This window comes from Anomaloglossus baeobatrachus, chromosome 4 (genome assembly GCF_048569485.1).
Source record: "Anomaloglossus baeobatrachus isolate aAnoBae1 chromosome 4, aAnoBae1.hap1, whole genome shotgun sequence".
Classification (NCBI taxonomy): Eukaryota; Metazoa; Chordata; class Amphibia; order Anura; family Aromobatidae; genus Anomaloglossus; species Anomaloglossus baeobatrachus.
Genome location: NC_134356.1, coordinates 35422237 through 35440821, shown reverse-complemented (window position 1 = coordinate 35440821; position 18585 = coordinate 35422237). Strand labels below are relative to the sequence as shown.

Below are 18585 nucleotides of genomic sequence, written 5' to 3'. Positions count from 1 at the left end.
AGGCGGACGCCTAGGTGTGCACAGCGTCCTGCAGCTTCTGGGAGGAATATGACATTGGCTCATCCCATCTTCCATTGTTCTTAATGAGACTTTGGAGAAGATTCAGGAGCAGAAATGATCAGCAGATCCTTCAGCCGCCACAGCCTCTCCGCCCTCTCCAAGTGAGTACGAACTTTTTTTTTGGGAACTTTTCTGGCTCCAACCTGCGCATAAGATTCTACATTACCAGTGCGGATGTAGCAGAGCCGAGCCGGGAAAAAATGTGTTTTCTGCTAAATTCACCGTCCCAGCTCTGCTACATCTATATGGATTGTGTTGAAATAGATGGTGGTTTTATGGTTTTCAGTTTTTAACAACTCTTTTTGGGATACTGGGTCAAAAAGGTGTTTTCTGCAAATCTAACCGTCCCAGCTCTGCTACATCTATATGGATTGTGTTGAAATAGATGGTGCCTTTATGTTTTTCAGCTTTTAACTCATCTCTTTTTGGGATTCAGGGGCAAAAAAGGTGTTTTCTGCAAATCTAACCGTCCCAGCTCTGCTACATCCATATGGATTGTGTTGAAATAGATGGGGCCTTTATGGTTTTTAGTTTTAACCCAACTCTTTTTGGGATACTGGGACAAAAAAGTGTTTTCTGCAAATCTAACCATCCCAGCTCTGCTACATCTATATAGATTGTGTTGAAATAGATGGTGGTTTTATGGTTTTCACTTTTTAACAACTCTTTTTGGGATACTGGGTCAAAAAGGTGTTTTCTGCAAATCTAACCGTCCCAGCTCTGCTACATCTATATAGATTGTGTTGAAATAGATGGGGCCTTTATGGTTTTCAGTTTATAACAACTCTTTTTGGGATACTGGGTCAAAAAGGTGTTTTCTGCAAATCTAACCGTCCCAGCTCTGCTACATCTATATGGATTGTGTTGAAGTAGATGGTGGTTTTATGGTGTTTTCTACAAATCTAACCATCCCAGCTCTGTTATATCTATATAGATTGTGTTGAAATAGATGGGGCCTTTATGGTTTTCACTTTTTAACAACTCTTTTTGGGATACTGGGTCAAAAAGGTGTTTTCTGCAAATCTAACCGTCCCAGCTCTGCTACATCTATATGGACGGTGTTGAAATAGATGGTGGTTTTATGGTTTTCAGTTTCTAACTCTTCTTTTTTGGGATACTGGGTTAAAAAGGTGTTTTCTGCAAATCTAACCGTCCCAGCTCTGCTACATCAATATGGAATGTGCTTTAATAGATGGTGCCTTCATGGTTTTTAGTTTTTAACTCCACTCTTTTTGAGATACTGGGTCAAAAAAGTGTTTTCTGCAAATCTAACAGTCCCAGCTCTGCTACATCTATATGGATTGTGTTGAAATAGATGGTGGTTTTATGGTGTTTTCTGCAAATCTAACCATCCCAGCTCTGTTACATCTATATAGATTGTGTTGAAATAGATGGGGCCTTTATGGTTTTCACTTTTTAACAACTCTTTTTGGGATACTGGGTCAAAAAGGTGTTTTTTGCAAATCTAACCGTCCCAGCTCTGCTACATCCATATGGATTGTGTTGAAATGGATGGTAGTTTTCAATTTTTAACATTTTTTAGGGGGCACTGGTTCAACTAGTAAAGATCAGGCAGTGGACTCTGGGAAATTTAGGGGAGCTAATTTGCATATTTCAAGTTTTGGCTTAATGATAGGAGTTGTAGTTCTGGGGGGGGGGGGGGACTTACCTGTAATGTAAAGACTTGGTGGATGTGATGAATTGTAGCATTGCGGCTTTTGTGTTATCGTGCGCACATATAGCAGAGCTGAGTTGGTCAATAAGTGATATTACAATATACATATATAGCAGAGCTGAGTTGGTCAATCAGCGCAATACCTTGGGATATTACAATTTACATGTATAGCAGAGATGAGTTTGTCAATCTGTTCAATACCTTGGGGTATTATGACCTACAGGTATAGTAGAGATGAGTTTGTCAATTAGCACAGTACCCTGAAATATTACAGCATACAGAATTAGCAGAGCTGAGTTTGTCAATCAGTGCAATATCATATTATATTATGACATACAGGTATAGCAAAGCTGAGTTGGTCAATCAGCCCAATATCTTGGGGTATTACAATGTACAGATATAGCAGAGCTGAGTTGGTCAATCAGCCCAATACCTTGGGATATTACGATGTATAGCTATAGCAGAGATGAGTTCGTCAATTAGCGCAATACCTTGGGGTATTATGACATACAGGTATAGCAGAGCTGAGTTTGTCAATTAGCGCGGTACCCTGAGATATTACAATGTACAGATATAGCAGAGCTGAGTTGGTCAATCAGCGCAATACCTTGAGATATTACGATTTACATGTATAGCAGAGATGAGTTTGTCAATTAGCGCAATACCTTGGGGTATGATGACGTACAGGTATAGTAGAGATGAGTTTGTCAATCAGCACAGTACCCTGAAATATTACAACGTACAGATATAACAGAGCTGACTTTGTCAAATAGTGCAATACCATATTATATTATGACATACAGGTATAGCAGAGCTGGGTTGGGCAATCATCATAGTACCCTGAGATATCACGACGTACAGATATAGTAGAGCTAAGTTTGTCAATCAGCTCAGTGCCTTGAGATATTACAAAGCAGAGCTGAGTTTGTCAATTAGCATAGTCCCCTGATATACAGATGCAGCAGAGCTGAGTTTGTCAATTAGCATAGTCCCCTGATATACAGATGCAGCAGAGCTGAGTTTGTCAATTAGCATAGTCCCCTGATATACAGATGCAGCAGAGCTGAGTTTGTCAATTAGCATAGTCCCCTGATATACAGATGCAGCAGAGCTGAGTTTGTCAATTAGCATATTTCCTTGATATACAGATGTAGCAGAGCTGAGTTGGTCAATCTGTGCGATTCCTTGGGATATTCCAACTTCCTATCTTTGTTTTTACATAGGACTGCAGGTTAAGCCAACTGCGTTCTTCAGAGCTATTCTTCGGTATACAATATCAGCTCTGCTACATGTGAGCGAGGTGCAGAAATTGAGCACAATGTGCAGTTTTGATGTTCCACAGTCACAGATGGGAGTTGTACTTTTACGAGCCGCTCAGAAGAGACTTTCCTGTAATGTCGGTGGTGACAGGCGTGGCGGGTGTTACAGTGGCAGCATTTTAGTAAATGATGGCTATTATCCAGGGACGGACTTAACCCCTCCAACCCCACTAATAAGTATAGAAGATCTAATACTTCTGTGTATTACTCCTGCACCTGTTGCAAAACTACAACTCCCAGCATGCCCTGCACCCGGGCACAAGGCAGGCGCCACATTCTCGGCTTTTTGCATATATTGGTATATGTTTCTTATGTATGTATTTGTGTTTCCTGTTTATGTAGGTATGTGTTTCTTGTGTATGTAGGTGTGTGTTTCCTGTGTATGTAGGTGTGTGTTTCTTATATATGTATTTGTGTTTCCTGTGTATGTAGGTATATGTTTCTTATGTATGTATTTGTGTTTCCTGTGTATGTAGGTATGTGTTTCCTGTGTATGTAGGTGTGTGTTTCTTATGTATGTATTTGTGTTTCCTGTGTATGTAGGTATGTGTTTCTTGTATGTGTGTATATATTTGTATGTCCTGTGTAGGAATGTAGGTATGTGTTCTTGCGTGTGAAGGTATGTGTGTTATATTTTCTGTGTATGTAGGTATATGTTTCTTTTGTGTGTGTTTCTTGTGTATGTAGGTACAGTATGTGTATATGTATTGATATTTCATGTATATGTAAGTATGTATTTTTTATTTTTGTATGTATCTGTGTATGTGTTTTTTTGTGTATATACTTGTATTGCCTGTGTAGGTATGTGTTTCTTGTGTATATAGGTATATGTGTATCTATTTGTGTTTCATGTGTATGAATTTATATTTTTTCTGAATGTGTATGTATGTGTATGTCCTATGTATGTAGGTTTGTTTTTCTTGTGTGTTGTATTTCCTGTGTATGTAGCTATGTTTGTATCTATTGGTGTTTCATATGTATGTACAGTACAGACCAAAAGTTTGGACACACCGTCTCATCTCTAGAACGACTGTTAAGAGGAGACTTTGTGCAGCAGGCCTTCATGGTAAAATAGCTGCTAGGAAACCACTGCTAAGGACAGGCAACAAGCAGAAGAGACTTGTTTGGGCTAAAGAACACAAGGAATGGACATTAGACCAGTGGAAATCTGTGCTTTGGTCTGATGAGTCCAAATTTGAGATCTTTGGATCCAACCACCGTGTCTTTGTAGAAAAAGTGATCGGATGGACTCTACATGGCTGGTTCCCACTGTGAAGCATGGAGGAGGAGGTGTGATGGTGTGGGGGGGCTTTGCTGGTGACACTGTTGGGGATTTATTCAAAATTGAAGGCATACAGAACCAGCATGGCTACCACAGCATCTTGCAGCGGCGTGCTATTCCATCCGGTTTGCGATTAGTTGGACCATAATTTATTTTTCAACAGGACAATGACCCCAAACACACCTCCAGGCTGTGTAAGGGCTATGTGACTAAGAAGGAGAGTGATGGGGTGCTACGCCAGATGACCTGGCCTCCACAGTCACCAGACCTGAACCCAATCGAGATGGTTTGGGGTGAGCTGGACCGCAGAGTGAAGGCAAAAGGGGCCAACAAGTGTTAAGCATCTCTGGGAACTCCTTCAAGACTGTTGGAAAACCATTTCCGGTGACTACCTCTTGAAGCTCATCAAGAGAATGCCAAGAGTGTGCAAAGCAGTAATCAAAGCAAAAGGTGGCTACTTTGAAGAACCTACAATATTAGACATATTTTCAGTTGTTTCACACTTTAAAGTATTTCATTCCACATGTGTTAATTCATAGTTTTGATGCCTTCAATGTGAATCTACAATTTTCAGAATCCTGAAAATAAAGAAAACTGAATGAGAAGGTGTGTCCAAACTTTTGGTCTGTATTGTATGTAGTCATGTTTCTTGTGTATGTAGGTATAGGTGTATGCATTTGTATTTCCTGTGTATTTAAGTATGTGTTTCTTGTGAATGTAGGTATATGTGTATTTGTGTTTCGTATGTATCTAGGTGTGTGTTTCCTGTGCATGCATTTGTATTTCTCGTGTATGTATTTGTATTTCCTATGTATGTAGGTATGTGTTTTTTGCGTGTTGTATTTCCTGTGTATGCAAGTACAGTATGTGTGTATGGATTTGTATGTCCTGTGTATGTAGGTATGTGTTTCTTGTTTCTGTAGGTATCTGTGTATGTGTTTTTTGTGTATGTATTTGTATTTCCTATGTATGTATGTATGTATGTATGTATGTAGGTAGGTGTTTCTTGTATGTGTTTCTTCTATGCATAGGTATGTGTTTCTTGTGTATGTATTTGTCTTGTGTATAAATGTAGGTATGTGTTTCTTGTGTCTGTTTCTGTGTTGTATTTCCTGTCTATATAGGTATGTATTTGTTTTGTGTGTATTTGTATGTAGGTACAGCATGTGTGTATGTGTTTGTATTTCCTCTGTATGTAGGTGTGTGTTTCTTGTGTATGTAGGTTTGTGTTTCTTCTGTTTGTGTGTGTGTGTGTGTATGCGTTGCTTGTGCTTGTAGGTATGTATGTTTTATATTTGTTGTGTATGTATTTGTATTTCCTCTGTATGTTTCTTGTCTATGTAGGTGTGTGTTTCTTGTGTATGTACTGTAGGTGTGTGTTTCTTATTTATGTAGGTGTGTGTTTCTTATTTATGTAGGTATGTGTTTCTTGTGTATGTAGGTGTGTGTTTCTTATTTATGTAGGTATGTGTTTCTTGTGTATGTAGGTGTGTGTTTCTTGTGTATGTAGGTGTGTGTTTGTGTATGTAGGTATGTGTTTCTTGTGTATGCGTTTCTTGTGTTTGTAGGTATGTATGTTTTATATTTGTTTATGTAATTGTATTTTCTCTGTATGTAGGTCTGTGTTTCTTGTGTATGTAGGTGTGTGTTTTTTGTGTATGTAGGTGTGTGTTTTTTGTGTATGTAGGTGTGTGTTTCTTGTGTATGTAGGTATGTGTTTCTTGTGTATGTAGGTGTGTGTTTCTTGTGTATGTAGGTGTGTGTTTCTTGTGTATGTAGGTGTGTATGCGTTTCTTGTGTTTGTAGGTATGTATGTTTTATATTTGTTTATGTAATTGTATTTCCTCTGTATGTAGGTATGTATTTCTTGTGTATGTAGGTGTGTGTTTTTTGTGTATGTAGGTATGTGTTTCCTGTGTAGGTAGGTGTGTGTTTCTTGTGTATGTAGGTATGTGTTTCTTGTGTGTGTAGGTGTGTGTTTCTTGTGTATGTAGGTCTGTGTTTCTTCTGTATGTAGGTGTGTGTTTCTTGTGTGTGTAGGTATGTGTTTCTTGTGTATGTAGGTGTGTGTTTCCTGTGTATGTAGGTCTGTGTTTCTTGTGTATGTAGGTGTGTTTCTTGTGTATGTAGGTCTGTGTTTCTTGTGTATGTAGGTGTGTGTTTCTTGTGTATGTAGGTGTGTGTTTCTTGTGTATGTAGGTCTGTGTTTCCTGTGTATGTAGGTCTGTGTTTTTTGTGTATGTAGGTCTGTGTTTCTTGTGTATGTAGGTGTGTGTTTCTTGTGTATGTAGGTGTGTATGTTTATATTTGTTGTGTATGTATGTTCTGTGTGTGTAGACGCGTGTGTATGTAGATGTGTTTCTTGTGTATGTAGGTCTGTGTTTCTTGTGTATGTAGGTGTGTTTCTTGTGTATGTAGGTATGTCTTTCCTGTGTATGTAGGTGTGTGTTTCTTGTGTATGTAGGTGTGTGTTTCTTGTGTATGTAGGTGTGTGTTTCTTGTGTATGTAGGTCTGTGTTTCTTGTGTATGTAGGTGTGTATGTTTATATTTGTTGTGTATGTATTTTCTGTGTGTGTAGACGCGTGTGTATGTATTTCTGTTGTTTGTAGCCATCACTTACCACTTGTTAATCAAATGCACAATTGTGCTATTTTCATAAACTACAGTGCAAGTACCCAGGTGGATGCAAAACAGCATCTACACATGACGTACATGTTACATACATTACTTTTTCTCTAAAATATTGTTGCTAGTGACCCCTGATCTGTTACACGGGCTTTCATTCTTGGTTTTTGGACTTTCTGCTGCTGGACTGTTCTGTGTACTTTAGTAATCTAATTATAAGAGGATAATAGGGCAGTGCCCCAGGTGGAATGACCCCTGATCGGCCTCTTTATGGCAGGTTAACCGCTTCATTGCCACTATGCTCTATGGGACTTTGAACCCTTACGGGACCCAGACAATTTTGGCATTGGGCCTTGAATTTGTTTCTTTTTAGCTTATATCCTTCTTTTACATTCTGTACGTGATTAGTTGACCTGGCTGTATCAGGTTGATCTCCAAAAAGGCATTTTAACTTTCGATTGATGGCACAGCAAGACCACATTGTTTTTCAAATCAAAGCACAAATGCCAATATCTATGATGCTTTAGGACTTGACTTGGGGGAGGATTTCCTGCCAATATTTGAATACAAAAATACAGGCTTCCTTAACATGTTAGTGTCAGGAATTCCCTAAAAAACAAGCAATGTTGCCCAAGAGCTTTGAGGTCCTTCAAAGGACCTCAGGCTTTCTGTCCATATATGGTATTCACCAATCACTGGAACATACCATTAGAAGATTAAAACTGGAGTCTCTGCCGTATATGAATAAAAGCTGATGACCATAGGATTACAGGATTAGGAATCCCTAAAACAGGCAATGTTGCCCAAGAGCTGTAAGGTCCTTCAAAGGACCTCAGATTTTCTGTCCATATATGGTATTCACCAATCACATCACTGGAACATACCATTAGAAGATCAAAACAGGAGTCTCTTCTGTATCTGAATAAAAGCTGATGACCAAAGGATTAGGAATTCCCTAAAATGGGCAATGTTGCCCAAGAGCTTTAAGGTCCTTCAAAGGACCTTGGGCTTTCTGTCCATATATGGTATTCGCTAATGGCAACTCTGGAACATACCATTAGCAAATGAAAACAGAGGTCTCTCTGTATCTGAATAAAAGCTAATGACCAAAGGATAATAGAATTAGGAATTCCCTAAAACGGGCAATGCTGCCCATGAGCTTTAAGGTCCTTCAAAGGACCTCGGGCTTTCTGTCCAAATATGGTATTCACCAATGGCATCTCTGGAACATACCATTATAAGATCACTATGGGGGTTTCTTCTGTATCTGAATAAAAGCTGATGACCACAGGATTAGGAATTCCCTAAAATAAGCAATGTTGCCCAAGAGCTGTAAGGTCCTTCAAAGGACCTCGGATTTTCTGTCCATATATGGTATTCACCAATCATATCACTGGAACATACCATTAAGATCAAAACAGGAGTCTTCTGTATCTGAATAAAAGCTGATGGCCAAAGGATTACAGGATTAGGAATTCCCTAAAACGGGCAATGTTGCCCAAGACCTTTAAGGTCCCTCAAAGGACCTCGGGCTTTCTGTCCATATATGGTATTCGCCAATGGCATCTCTGGAACATGCCATTATAAGATCAAAATGGGGGTCTCCTGTATCTGAATAAAAGCTGATGACCAAAGGATTTAGGAATTCCCTAAAGCGAGCAATGTTGTCCAAGAGCTTTAAGGTCCTTCAAAGGACCTCGGACTTTCTGTCCATATATGGTATTCGCCAATGGTATGTCTGGAATATACCATTAGAAGATCTAAATGAGGCTCTATTTTGTATCTGAATAAAAGCTGATGACCTAAGGATTACAGGCTCAGTAGGACTTCATCGTCTGAGCACAGTGGCAATCGTTCTTATGAAGGTATTAGCCATGATGGGCATTTTTCCCAATAATAGAGGAATATGTGTAAAATCTAATTATTTTATCATGTATCCTTACTTTTTTAGGATGTATTTTGGACGGTGATCTTTCATTCACTTTTCTTTTGCTGCCTCCCCGGCCGCTGACAGTGGTATGTGCTCGGAGGTCACCAGATAAGACTTTGGAATTTAGAAGAAACTTCACAGCGCACCTAATCCGTTAATTAAACGTCAGGTCTTGGGGCTTAACGAATTGGATCACTTTTGTTTTCGGCACTTTCAAGTAGAAAATCATCTTTTTTTCCTATCGAATCCATTTGTTACCTGTGACCGACCTCTTCAAATATTTTTTTTTCTCTGATTTAAATAACTTTTTGATTTTTTTTTTAATTGTTTAGTAAACTTATATTAATGCTCCCTGCTGGATTTCTGTTCATTTCAGTCATGTGACCGCTGCAGCCAATCACTGGCCTTAGCGCTTTTAGGTCTTATATCACTAAGACGAGTGATTGTACGTTATCTTGGTAAACCCCTTTAAACTCTATTTTGTCTTGGAATTGGAGTTTTTTGAGACTTGACTCATTCTAAGAGTAGGTCCCAATAGTAATTCATAATTAAAGGGATTATTTTCATTTTTATTAATGGGTGTTTTCGGATAGTACATGTAAATACAAACAATTTTGTAATTTACTCCTTCTAAAAATTTTCAACCGTTCTTGAGATATTAGCACTTTTCTTTTGCAAACAGCCCGTTGCCTTGGAGACCGACCACCACTGCTAGACAAAAGAAAACACACAATGATTACAGGTTGATATATATTGAGCTTGTAAGCTCCCTTTTGAAGCTAGCCAGGATCGCTGGAGTGTGCACTTACCTCCTAATGCTGGCCAGCTTCTTTGCAGTGCTTATAAGCTTGACAGCAGCGGTGGTCGGTCTCCTAAGCAACAACGTGTAAACAAAAGAAAAGTGGTAATATCGCAAGAATGGCTGCAAATTTTAAAAAGTAGTAAATTGCAAAAGTGCTTGTTTTCAGAAGCACTATCCGAAAATATCCAATTGTGGGAATGAGAAAAACCCTTTAAATGTATTGGGGCCCTAACCAAGCAACTCCATTGGTCAGTTGATTGAAGAGATCATGGTACACAACTGAATATATTGTGTTGAATCAGAGAGACGCAATACCGTGCACGGCTACTACACTGTATATGAAGCTGTGCCTGTTTTAATGTTCCTTTGTGAGGGTAACAGTAATGATAGGTCATTGTAATAGTGTTTTCTGCTACTGCCACTAGATGGAGCTCTTTGCACACAGATTTGAGCTGAATATAAGCTGTATAAATCTGCATACAGTTAGTTCCACCTAGTGGTGACTGCAAGAAGCACAATTCTATCATTTATGAATTTTAGAAAAAACAAATCTTCTTTATACAGAATATTATTAGAACATAATGAAGGCTTAATAAATGTTAGGAGAGTTTTGCTTTAGGACTCTATTTTTGTATGAACCCCTATCCCTATAATATTATACGGTAGCTGTTGTCAGCCTAATTGTAGAGAGCTGTAGCACTTCATACTTTGTCGGTTGTAGATCTATTTTCACAAAACAAATTAAAATGAAAAAAAAAATTACTTTTTTTTTTACCTGATGTCACCAGTAGGGGGAGCTTTCCACATACTGTTTTATTATACAACTAGCTGTATACCCAGCATTGCCCGGGATAGTAACTGTCTCTCTCCCTCTCTGTGTCTGTCTTGCTCTCCCTGTATCTCTCTGTTTGTCTGTTGCTCTGTTTCTCTCTCTCTGTTTCGCTTTCTGTCTCTCTCCCTGTCTGTCTCTCTTTCTCTCTCGCCATCTGTCTCTGTTTCAGTATATGTCTCTGTCTCTCTATCCGTCTCTCGCTCTCTCTCTCTGTGTCTCTCTGTTTCTCTTTTGTCTGCCTCTTTATCTCTGCCTCTCTATCTCTGTCTTCCTCTGTCTGCCTCGGTCTATCTGTCCCTCTTTGTCTTTCTCTGTCTCTGTCTGTCTGTCTGTCTGTCTGTCTCTCATTGTCTCTCTCCCTTTCTGTCTGTCTCTCTCTCTCTTTCCCTGTTTCTCGCTCTCTGTCTCTCTCCCTTTCTGTCTGTCTCTGTCTCTCTCTTTCTCTCTCTCTGTCTCTTTCCCTGTCTGTCTCTCTGTCTGTATCTGTCTGTCTCTATCCGTCTCTCCACCGATATATTACCTCACACATAAGCTTCCTATACTAACAATGTCCTTTGTTGCCTATAGCAACCACTCACAGCTCCTGTTAATGACCTGTAGCTCCCAGCTCCATTCACTTTAATGAATTTTATGGTAAATAACTGTAAATAGCAGGGTTAAATTGTCCCCCCAAAACAGTCTATGAAGTTCCCCTAGTCAAATGAGGCGGCTGTGCAAGATTTCGTAATTGTAAATGCAACGGTGCGGATTCCTTTAGCATACATACAGTACATACTTACATACAGTATACATACACATATACACACACACACACACATACATACACATTTTTACAGAACATATGTGTCGCCCAGGGATATGGGGTACTCAGTCCCGGGCGGTGTACGTCTGAGGGATGTCACGGTGGTGGCCGTTGCCCGGTTCCGTGTCCTGGGCCCTTTTTGTAAAAGAGGGAATATTTACAGGGGGATTATAATGTTCACATGTGACACCACTTGCGGTGTTGCGGCTATGGGGATGGAGCCGCCGCTGCACAATGTCCGCTGCTGGGGCTGGTGTTAGTGGCAGCCTGGATGTTAGGCCCTCCGCAAGCAGGGCCGGGCCCCAGAGGGTAGGTGATGTGACAGATGTTGGAAGAAGAGAGTCCACACACAAGTTCAGTGCACCTGGTTTTACTCACTGTCCGGTGATGGTAACTGGTTGCCCGAGGCCGGCTGGTTTCACCTCCAGGTTCCCTTGTATGCAGTGCCAGATAGTAATCTGGTGCTTTCTTCCCCTGCACCTGTCTCTGGTTGTGGGTCCCCGTGGCGTAAAGCAACTGCTGGTCCCCGTCTGGTGGTGTTGTTCCACTTCTGTCCGTCTGACGGTAGCGTGAACCCTGTGGTGTTGGAGTCTCTGGTCCTGTCCCCGGTTCTCCCTTTGCTGCTGAGTCTTCGGATTTTTACGGTCAGCAAGGTCCTTGATGGTCCCCTTTCTGTGCAGGTGTTAACAAGCCTGCCTGGAGCTTCTGCTTGTCCTAGGGTCCTGTACCCCGTCGGTGTGTAGTTCCGGGTGTACTCCACCGTTCTCCACCGGCAACTACTCTCCTGGGCACCAGGTTACTGCTCACTACAGGACAGTCCGTCACCACACCTTCACAGTCTCCTACTCCATTACTGTCTCTTTCCTCCTTCTTCACTGTCTGCCCCTCCCACCTGGTCAACTAGTAGACTGGACTGGCTCCACCTCTAGATGGCCATCCATTGGTCCGACCCTAGCTGGGTACCATTGTATGGGGGATGTTGGGGAAAACTGGGATTGTGTAGTGTTTGTGTGTTACCGGCACTCGGTTTCCGGGTCCCTAAGGGGGTAGGCCCTGCATTCCGGTGGGGATGCAGTACCTTGTAGTTCCCTGATAGCTTCAGGGGCGCTATGTGTGGCACCGGCACTGGGTTTCCGGGTCCCTAAGGGGGTAGGCCCTGCATTCCGGTGGGGATGCAGTACCTTGTAGCTCCCTGATAGCTTCAGGGGCGCTATGTGTGGCACCGGCACTGGGTTTCCGGGTCCCTAAGGGGGTAGGCCCTGCTTTCCGGTGGGGATGCAGTACCTTGTAGCTCCCTGATAGCTTCAGAGGCCCTACACATACCTACAGTATATACATACACACATACACTCAGGTTTAGATATTAGATGGATGCACTGTATACAGTAATCTTGTAAGCTCCCTCTAGTGGTGACTTCAGGTAGTCAGAATGTTATCATTTAGATGTATGTCTATACAGAGGATTTGGAGTTCTGTATATGACAATTGGAGCTCAGAACGCTATAAAGATTTATTAAGGGTTTAATTAACATAGAATGTTGAGTCTTTTTAGATTATAATTCTTATAAAGTGGACATTCCCTTTAAGGACTAGCAATCTGTCATTGTTACTTAGGTGAGAATAAAGTTTGGCATAAAGCAAATTTTTCACCGAAAAGAAAAACAGAAATGTCCCTGAAGCCGCAGAGCGCAGGAAACAATGCACTTTTGTTGCAAGTGTTTATTTTCACAACCCGGAGCCCAGCGGAGATCCCAGGCATTGGTGACGCTGGGACGCAGCCCTCGCAGGTGAAAGCTGCAGTTTCTCCCAGACCTTGTGGGTAATTTGCAGGGAGATTTAACGTGAAGTGGTTGTAAGTCAGGAGATGACACTGGGTCACAGCAAATAAACATGCGGCCGAAACACAATGTGCCGGGGAAGAACAAGGGCCTGTTGTTTGGATGTTCTCGCTTGTGACATTATTGAGATGCCCTATAGGGTTAAAAAACAAAAAGTCAAACCACAGGGTATGTGTAAGAATAAAATATTATTATTTTATTTTTTTTGCAAATAGCGCCACTTTTGTTTACTGGTCATACCTGGTATTGCAGTTACACTCCATTTATTTTAAACACAAACTATTAGAATCACAATTTTTCTTTGCCTCATTGTCTGATCCTTTTCATTAACCCCTTCGTGCACCCTGCGTCGACCTCTAAAAGCAGCGACCGCAGCAATTTCTGATTGGAGCTGTTTTGTTTTTCAGCAAAAATCATATGTACTCCAAAATTGTTTCAATAAAATAAATTACAGCTTGGCGTGCCCCCTCAAAAATATTGAAGCCCCTTGTTCCAGTGAGACATTGATGTTAGTATTGATCATTGATGACTTGTGAGTATATGCAGCATTAGCTTTCATCTTTACCTGTAGCCCCAGTGACCAAAGGTGCCCAGAAAACGCTGACCTCCGTCCTCTGCATGGAAAGCGTGCTGGGGAGGGGATGGAGACAAGAGCGGACGCCAAATTTGATTTTTATAAAACACTATCTGTAATACCCGGCGCTGCCCAGGATAGCAACTGTCTGTCTCTCTCCCACTCTCTGTGTGTCTCTATCTCTGTCTGTTTCTTTGTTTCTCTCTGTTTCTTTGCTTGTCTGTCTCTCTCTTTCCCTCTTTCTGTCTGTTTGTCTCTCTGTTTCTCTCTGTCTGTTTCTTTGTTTCTCTTTCTGTGTGTCTCTCTCTGTCTCTATCCCTCTCCTTGTCTCTGTCTTTCTGTCTCTCTGTCATTCTCTATCTCTGTTTCTATTTGTTTCTTTCTTTGTCTCTCTCTGTGTCTCTGTCTTTCTGTGTCTCTATCCCTCTCTTTGTATCTGTTTCTTTCTGACTGTCTCTCTCTGTCATTCTCTCTCTCTGTCTCTCTGTGTCTGTCTCCCTCTCTTTGTCTCTGTGTCTCTGTCTTTGTGTCTCTATCCCTCTCTTTGTATCTGTCTCTTTCTGACTGTCTCTCTCTGTCATTTTCTCTCTTTGTCTCTCTCTCTCTCTGTGTTTGTCTCACTCTCTTTGTCTCTGTGTCTCTCTCTGTCTCTCTCTGTGTCTCTGTCTTTCTGTCTCTCTGTCATTCTCTATCTCTGTTTCTATTTGTTTCTTTCTTTGTCTCTCTCTGTGTCTCTGTCTTTCTGTGTCTCTATCCCTCTCTTTGTATCTGTTTCTTTCTGTCTGTCTCTGTCATTCTCTCTCTCTGTCTCTCTGTGTCTGTCTCCCTCTCTTTGTCTCTGTGTCTCTGTCTTTCTGTGTCTCTATCCCTCTCTTTGTATCTGTCTCTTTCTGTCTGTCTCTCTCTGTCATTCTATCTCTCTGTCTCCCTCTCTTTGTCTCTGTGTCTCTCCCTGTCTCTCTGTCTCTATTCCTCTCTCTGTCTCTTTCTGTCTCTCTCTCTGTGTCTCTTTCCCTCTCTCTGTCTCTCTCTGTCTCTCTGTCATTCTCTGTGTCTCTTTCTGTCTCTCTCTGTCTCTTTCTGTCTCTCTCTGTCTCTCTCTGTCTCTCTGTCATTCTCTATATGTCTGTCTCTCTCTGTGTCTCTCTGTGTCTCTATCCCTCTCTCTTTGTCTCTCAGTCTCTGTCTGTCTCTTTGTCTCTCTCTGTCATTCTCTATCTCTGTGTGTCTCTCTCTGTCTATACCTCCATAGAATTCATATTACCTCACACATAAGCTTCTTACACTAAAGGTCCCGTTACACGCTACGATTCATCTGACGATATGTCGTCGGGGTCACGGTTTTCGTGAAGCACATCCGTTGTTGTTAGCGACATTGTTGCGTGTGACGCCTATGAGCGACTCCGAACGATCGTAAAAATAGCGAAAGTCGTTGATCGTTGACATGTCGTTCATTTTCAAAATATTGTTCGTCGTTTCGAACGCAGCAGACATATTGCTATGTTTGATACCCTGCCAACGACGAACAACATTGTTAGTGCGTCCCATCTTCAGCGGCGTGGGCGTGTCGTTACGAGCGATGCTCCACGCCTCCTCCGCTCTGATTGGTGTCACGCCAAGGTGTATGCTATGGACAATTATACACCTCGGTCGTTGCCGGAATCGTTGGGAGGAATGCTGTGTGATGGTGTCCACACGACCGCCTTGGTCAAACAATATATTGCTGAACGATGTAGTGTCGTTTGTGAGATCGGTACGTGTGACCGCTACAAAACGACCTATGAGTGATCTCAGCAAATCGTAGCAATGATCTGGGCGAGTCACATCACTAACGAGATCGCTAAAGCGGCCTTAAGAATGTCCTTCGTTGCCTATAGCAACCAATCACAGCTCCTATTAATGACCTGTAGCTCCCAGCTCCATTCACTTTAATGTAAGCAGGTTTTTGGCAAATAACTGTAAAGCGCGGGGCTAAATTTTGCCCTCAAAACATAGTCTATGAAGTTCCCTGAGTCAAATTTCGTGATTGTAAATGCGATGGTTTGGATTCCTTTAGCGGACACACACACACACACATACACATACACACACACACACACACACACACATACACATACACATACACATACACATACACACACACACACACATACACATACACATACACACACACACACACACACACATACACATACACATACACATACACACACATACACACATACACACACACATACACATAAACACACATACACACACATACACATACACACACACACACGGCTTTATATATTAGGTAAGTTCTAAGCCTTCAAAAAGTCTTAATTGTTCACTTTGTTCCCCATTAAGACTTCTATAAGATATACAGGCAGACCAGGCAGCTGTCGTGGGCTCCTTAAAGAAAGTAACCCAGTTCTGATTGGTCCCACACTCTCCTGAACTCCCCTCCCCTGAGGAACTCAATTGTTATCACTTAGTCATGTAAAGCTAATATTCTGTAAGTGCTTCTTTTAAGGTTACTGCCCCTTTAAGGAGCTCCTCATGTTAAAAATTCAATACAGTCTGCAGGCACCATGATTTAGAGCAGAAGAATCTGAGCAGATTGATATATATATTTGTTGGAAAAGACTCAATAGAACTTGTAATTTATTCACTTGACCCTTTGCTCATTTTGAGCACTGAAGTGCAGTGGGCGGTGCTACATCACTGAGTGGGACCGCCCACTGGACTCCAAAGCCCAGAGGTTTCAATGAATAAATTACCACTTACACTTGATCTTTTCCTACAAATATATATATCAATCTGCTCAGCTCTTCCGGCTGTATATCGTACAACCCGCAGATTGAACTTTCTAGGGTTCCCTTTAAGTACTGAATTTTTTTGCATGGGTTCTATAAGATATAAGAAGCAGAAGGAGGCGCAGATACAGACACGTTGATGTAATTTTACCTGCCAAAAAATGTGATTCTGGCCAGACGTAACTTCGTGGGTGTGGGCTTAATCTTACAAGATGACAGAAGAATCTTAATGACTGTTTTCTATGCGTGATGACAGCTATAGCATCACATCATCCCAATAATAATATAGAAGCGGTGGAATTCTTCTCAGCGGGAGTCCACAGTGCGCACTGTGCATAGTATTCCATGACTGTCACTCACTAATCTTCTCATTAAAGCGTAAGGCGTATACTTTCTTAATCTGCAGCTCCTGTTGGAAAGTCACTCTAAGCAGTCATTTAAAGGGCCACTAACCCTAATTCAAAGTTCAGCTTTTGTTACCATTCACACCAATGAATGCCAATATGTCAATGCAAGTAGGATAGAGTATTTTGTACGCAGCGCCCATGCAGAGCAATGTGTTTCCATAGCTCTGTTCTTCCTTAACCTCCTTTGATGCTGTGGTGAACAGCGATCACCGGATTATCAGACGCACCCCAAATTTAGAGAAAAAAAGGTGAAAAAAAGGGGTCCGACTTATAATCTGGTGGTGTCTTACCGAAGGGGGTGGCAGCGGTGGTAGAGCGGGGTCAAAGGATGCAGGGGCAGAAACTGTCGGCGGTATTGGCTTTGCTGGTGCTGGGGCACCGGTGGCTGCAGGCTGTGAGGTCTTCAAAGAAATGGCGCCTGGAGTTGGCACGTGCGCAGATTGAGCTCTCGAGTTAATGACAAGCCAAGGTCTCATCTGCACATGTGTAGCGCCCCTGAAGCCATCAGGGTGCTACAAGATTCTGCATCTCCACAAGGATGCAGAGCCTACCCCCTAGGCTCCCGGGAGACCAATGCTGGTAACACCAAAAACCCAGGTAATCCCAGTTTTTCCCCAACAATCCCCCATACAGTGGTACTTAGCTAGGGTCGGGCCAATGGATGGCCGCCTAGAGGTGGTGAAGGTGAAAGCGAAGCAACGTCCTGACTCTGGAACGGTGACCTGGTACCCAGGAGGGTAGTGGTCGGTGGAGTACTCCCGGAACTACACACCGACGGGGTACAGGACCCTATGCACCCTAGGACAGGAAAGAGCTTCAACCCGACCTGTTAACACCTGCACAGCAAGGGGACCATCAAAGACTCTTTAGAGTTGGACTGGTGCTGCTGTGGCGGTGGCTGTGCTGTGGGGATTCAAAAAAATGGTGCCTGGAGTCGGCGTGTGCTCAGATGGAGCTCTTGGCTCAAGATCTCATCTGTGCTTCCTCCGCCTTCGGTCCATTGATCTCCCAGCAGCGGACTTAAGGAAAATGGCACCCGCAGGTGGCACATGTATCGCGCCCAGGGATGTGGGGTACTCGGTCCCGGGCAGTGTCTCCCTTGGGAATGTCACTTTACTTTTGTGGCCGTTGCCCGGTTCCGTGCCCTGAGTCCTTTTTGTAATGGGATGTAATTACAGTGGATTTAGGTTAGTGTTCATACGCGACGCCACTTGCGGTGTTGCGGCTATATATAGGCTATATATACATGGAGCCGCCGCTGCAGAATGTCACTACTGGGGCTGGTGTTGTTTGCAGCCTGGATAGTAGGCCCTCCGTACGCAGGGCCAGACCCCAGAGGATGGGTGTTGTGACGAGCGTCGGAAGAAGGTAGTCCACACAGAGGTATAGTGCAACTGGTTTTTACTGATTGCTGGTTGGTGGTAACTGGTTACCTGAGGCCGGCTGGTTTCGCCTCTAGGTCCCCTTCTTCCCAGTGCCAGTCTGGTTCTCTGGTACGCTTTAACGTTGGTGGACCCTGGTGCTAGGGAAGGGGATGATGGGACACCACCTGTAGCTTCACCCTGCACTCCTAGACAGTCCCTATACAGGTTCTGCACCTGTCACTGATCACTGAGCAGGATACCGGAAGCCCTGAGAGA

General features: G+C 42.4%; 1 protein-coding gene across 5 annotated transcripts in view; it reads left to right on the top strand.

The window, feature by feature from the left end:
• The window catches only part of CALD1 (caldesmon 1), a 251862-nt gene that overhangs the window by 181787 nt on the left and 51490 nt on the right, over positions 1-18585 (top strand). Inside the window, exon 1 of one of the 5 annotated variants that reach the window (XM_075344241.1) lies at positions 1-161. The exons of the other annotated variants lie outside the window; for them this stretch is intronic. Within the exon in view, the coding sequence (XP_075200356.1) occupies positions 115-161 (47 nt within the window). The 5' untranslated portion in view covers positions 1-114. The remainder of the gene's footprint in view (positions 162-18585) is intronic. 5 annotated transcript variants of the gene reach the window in all.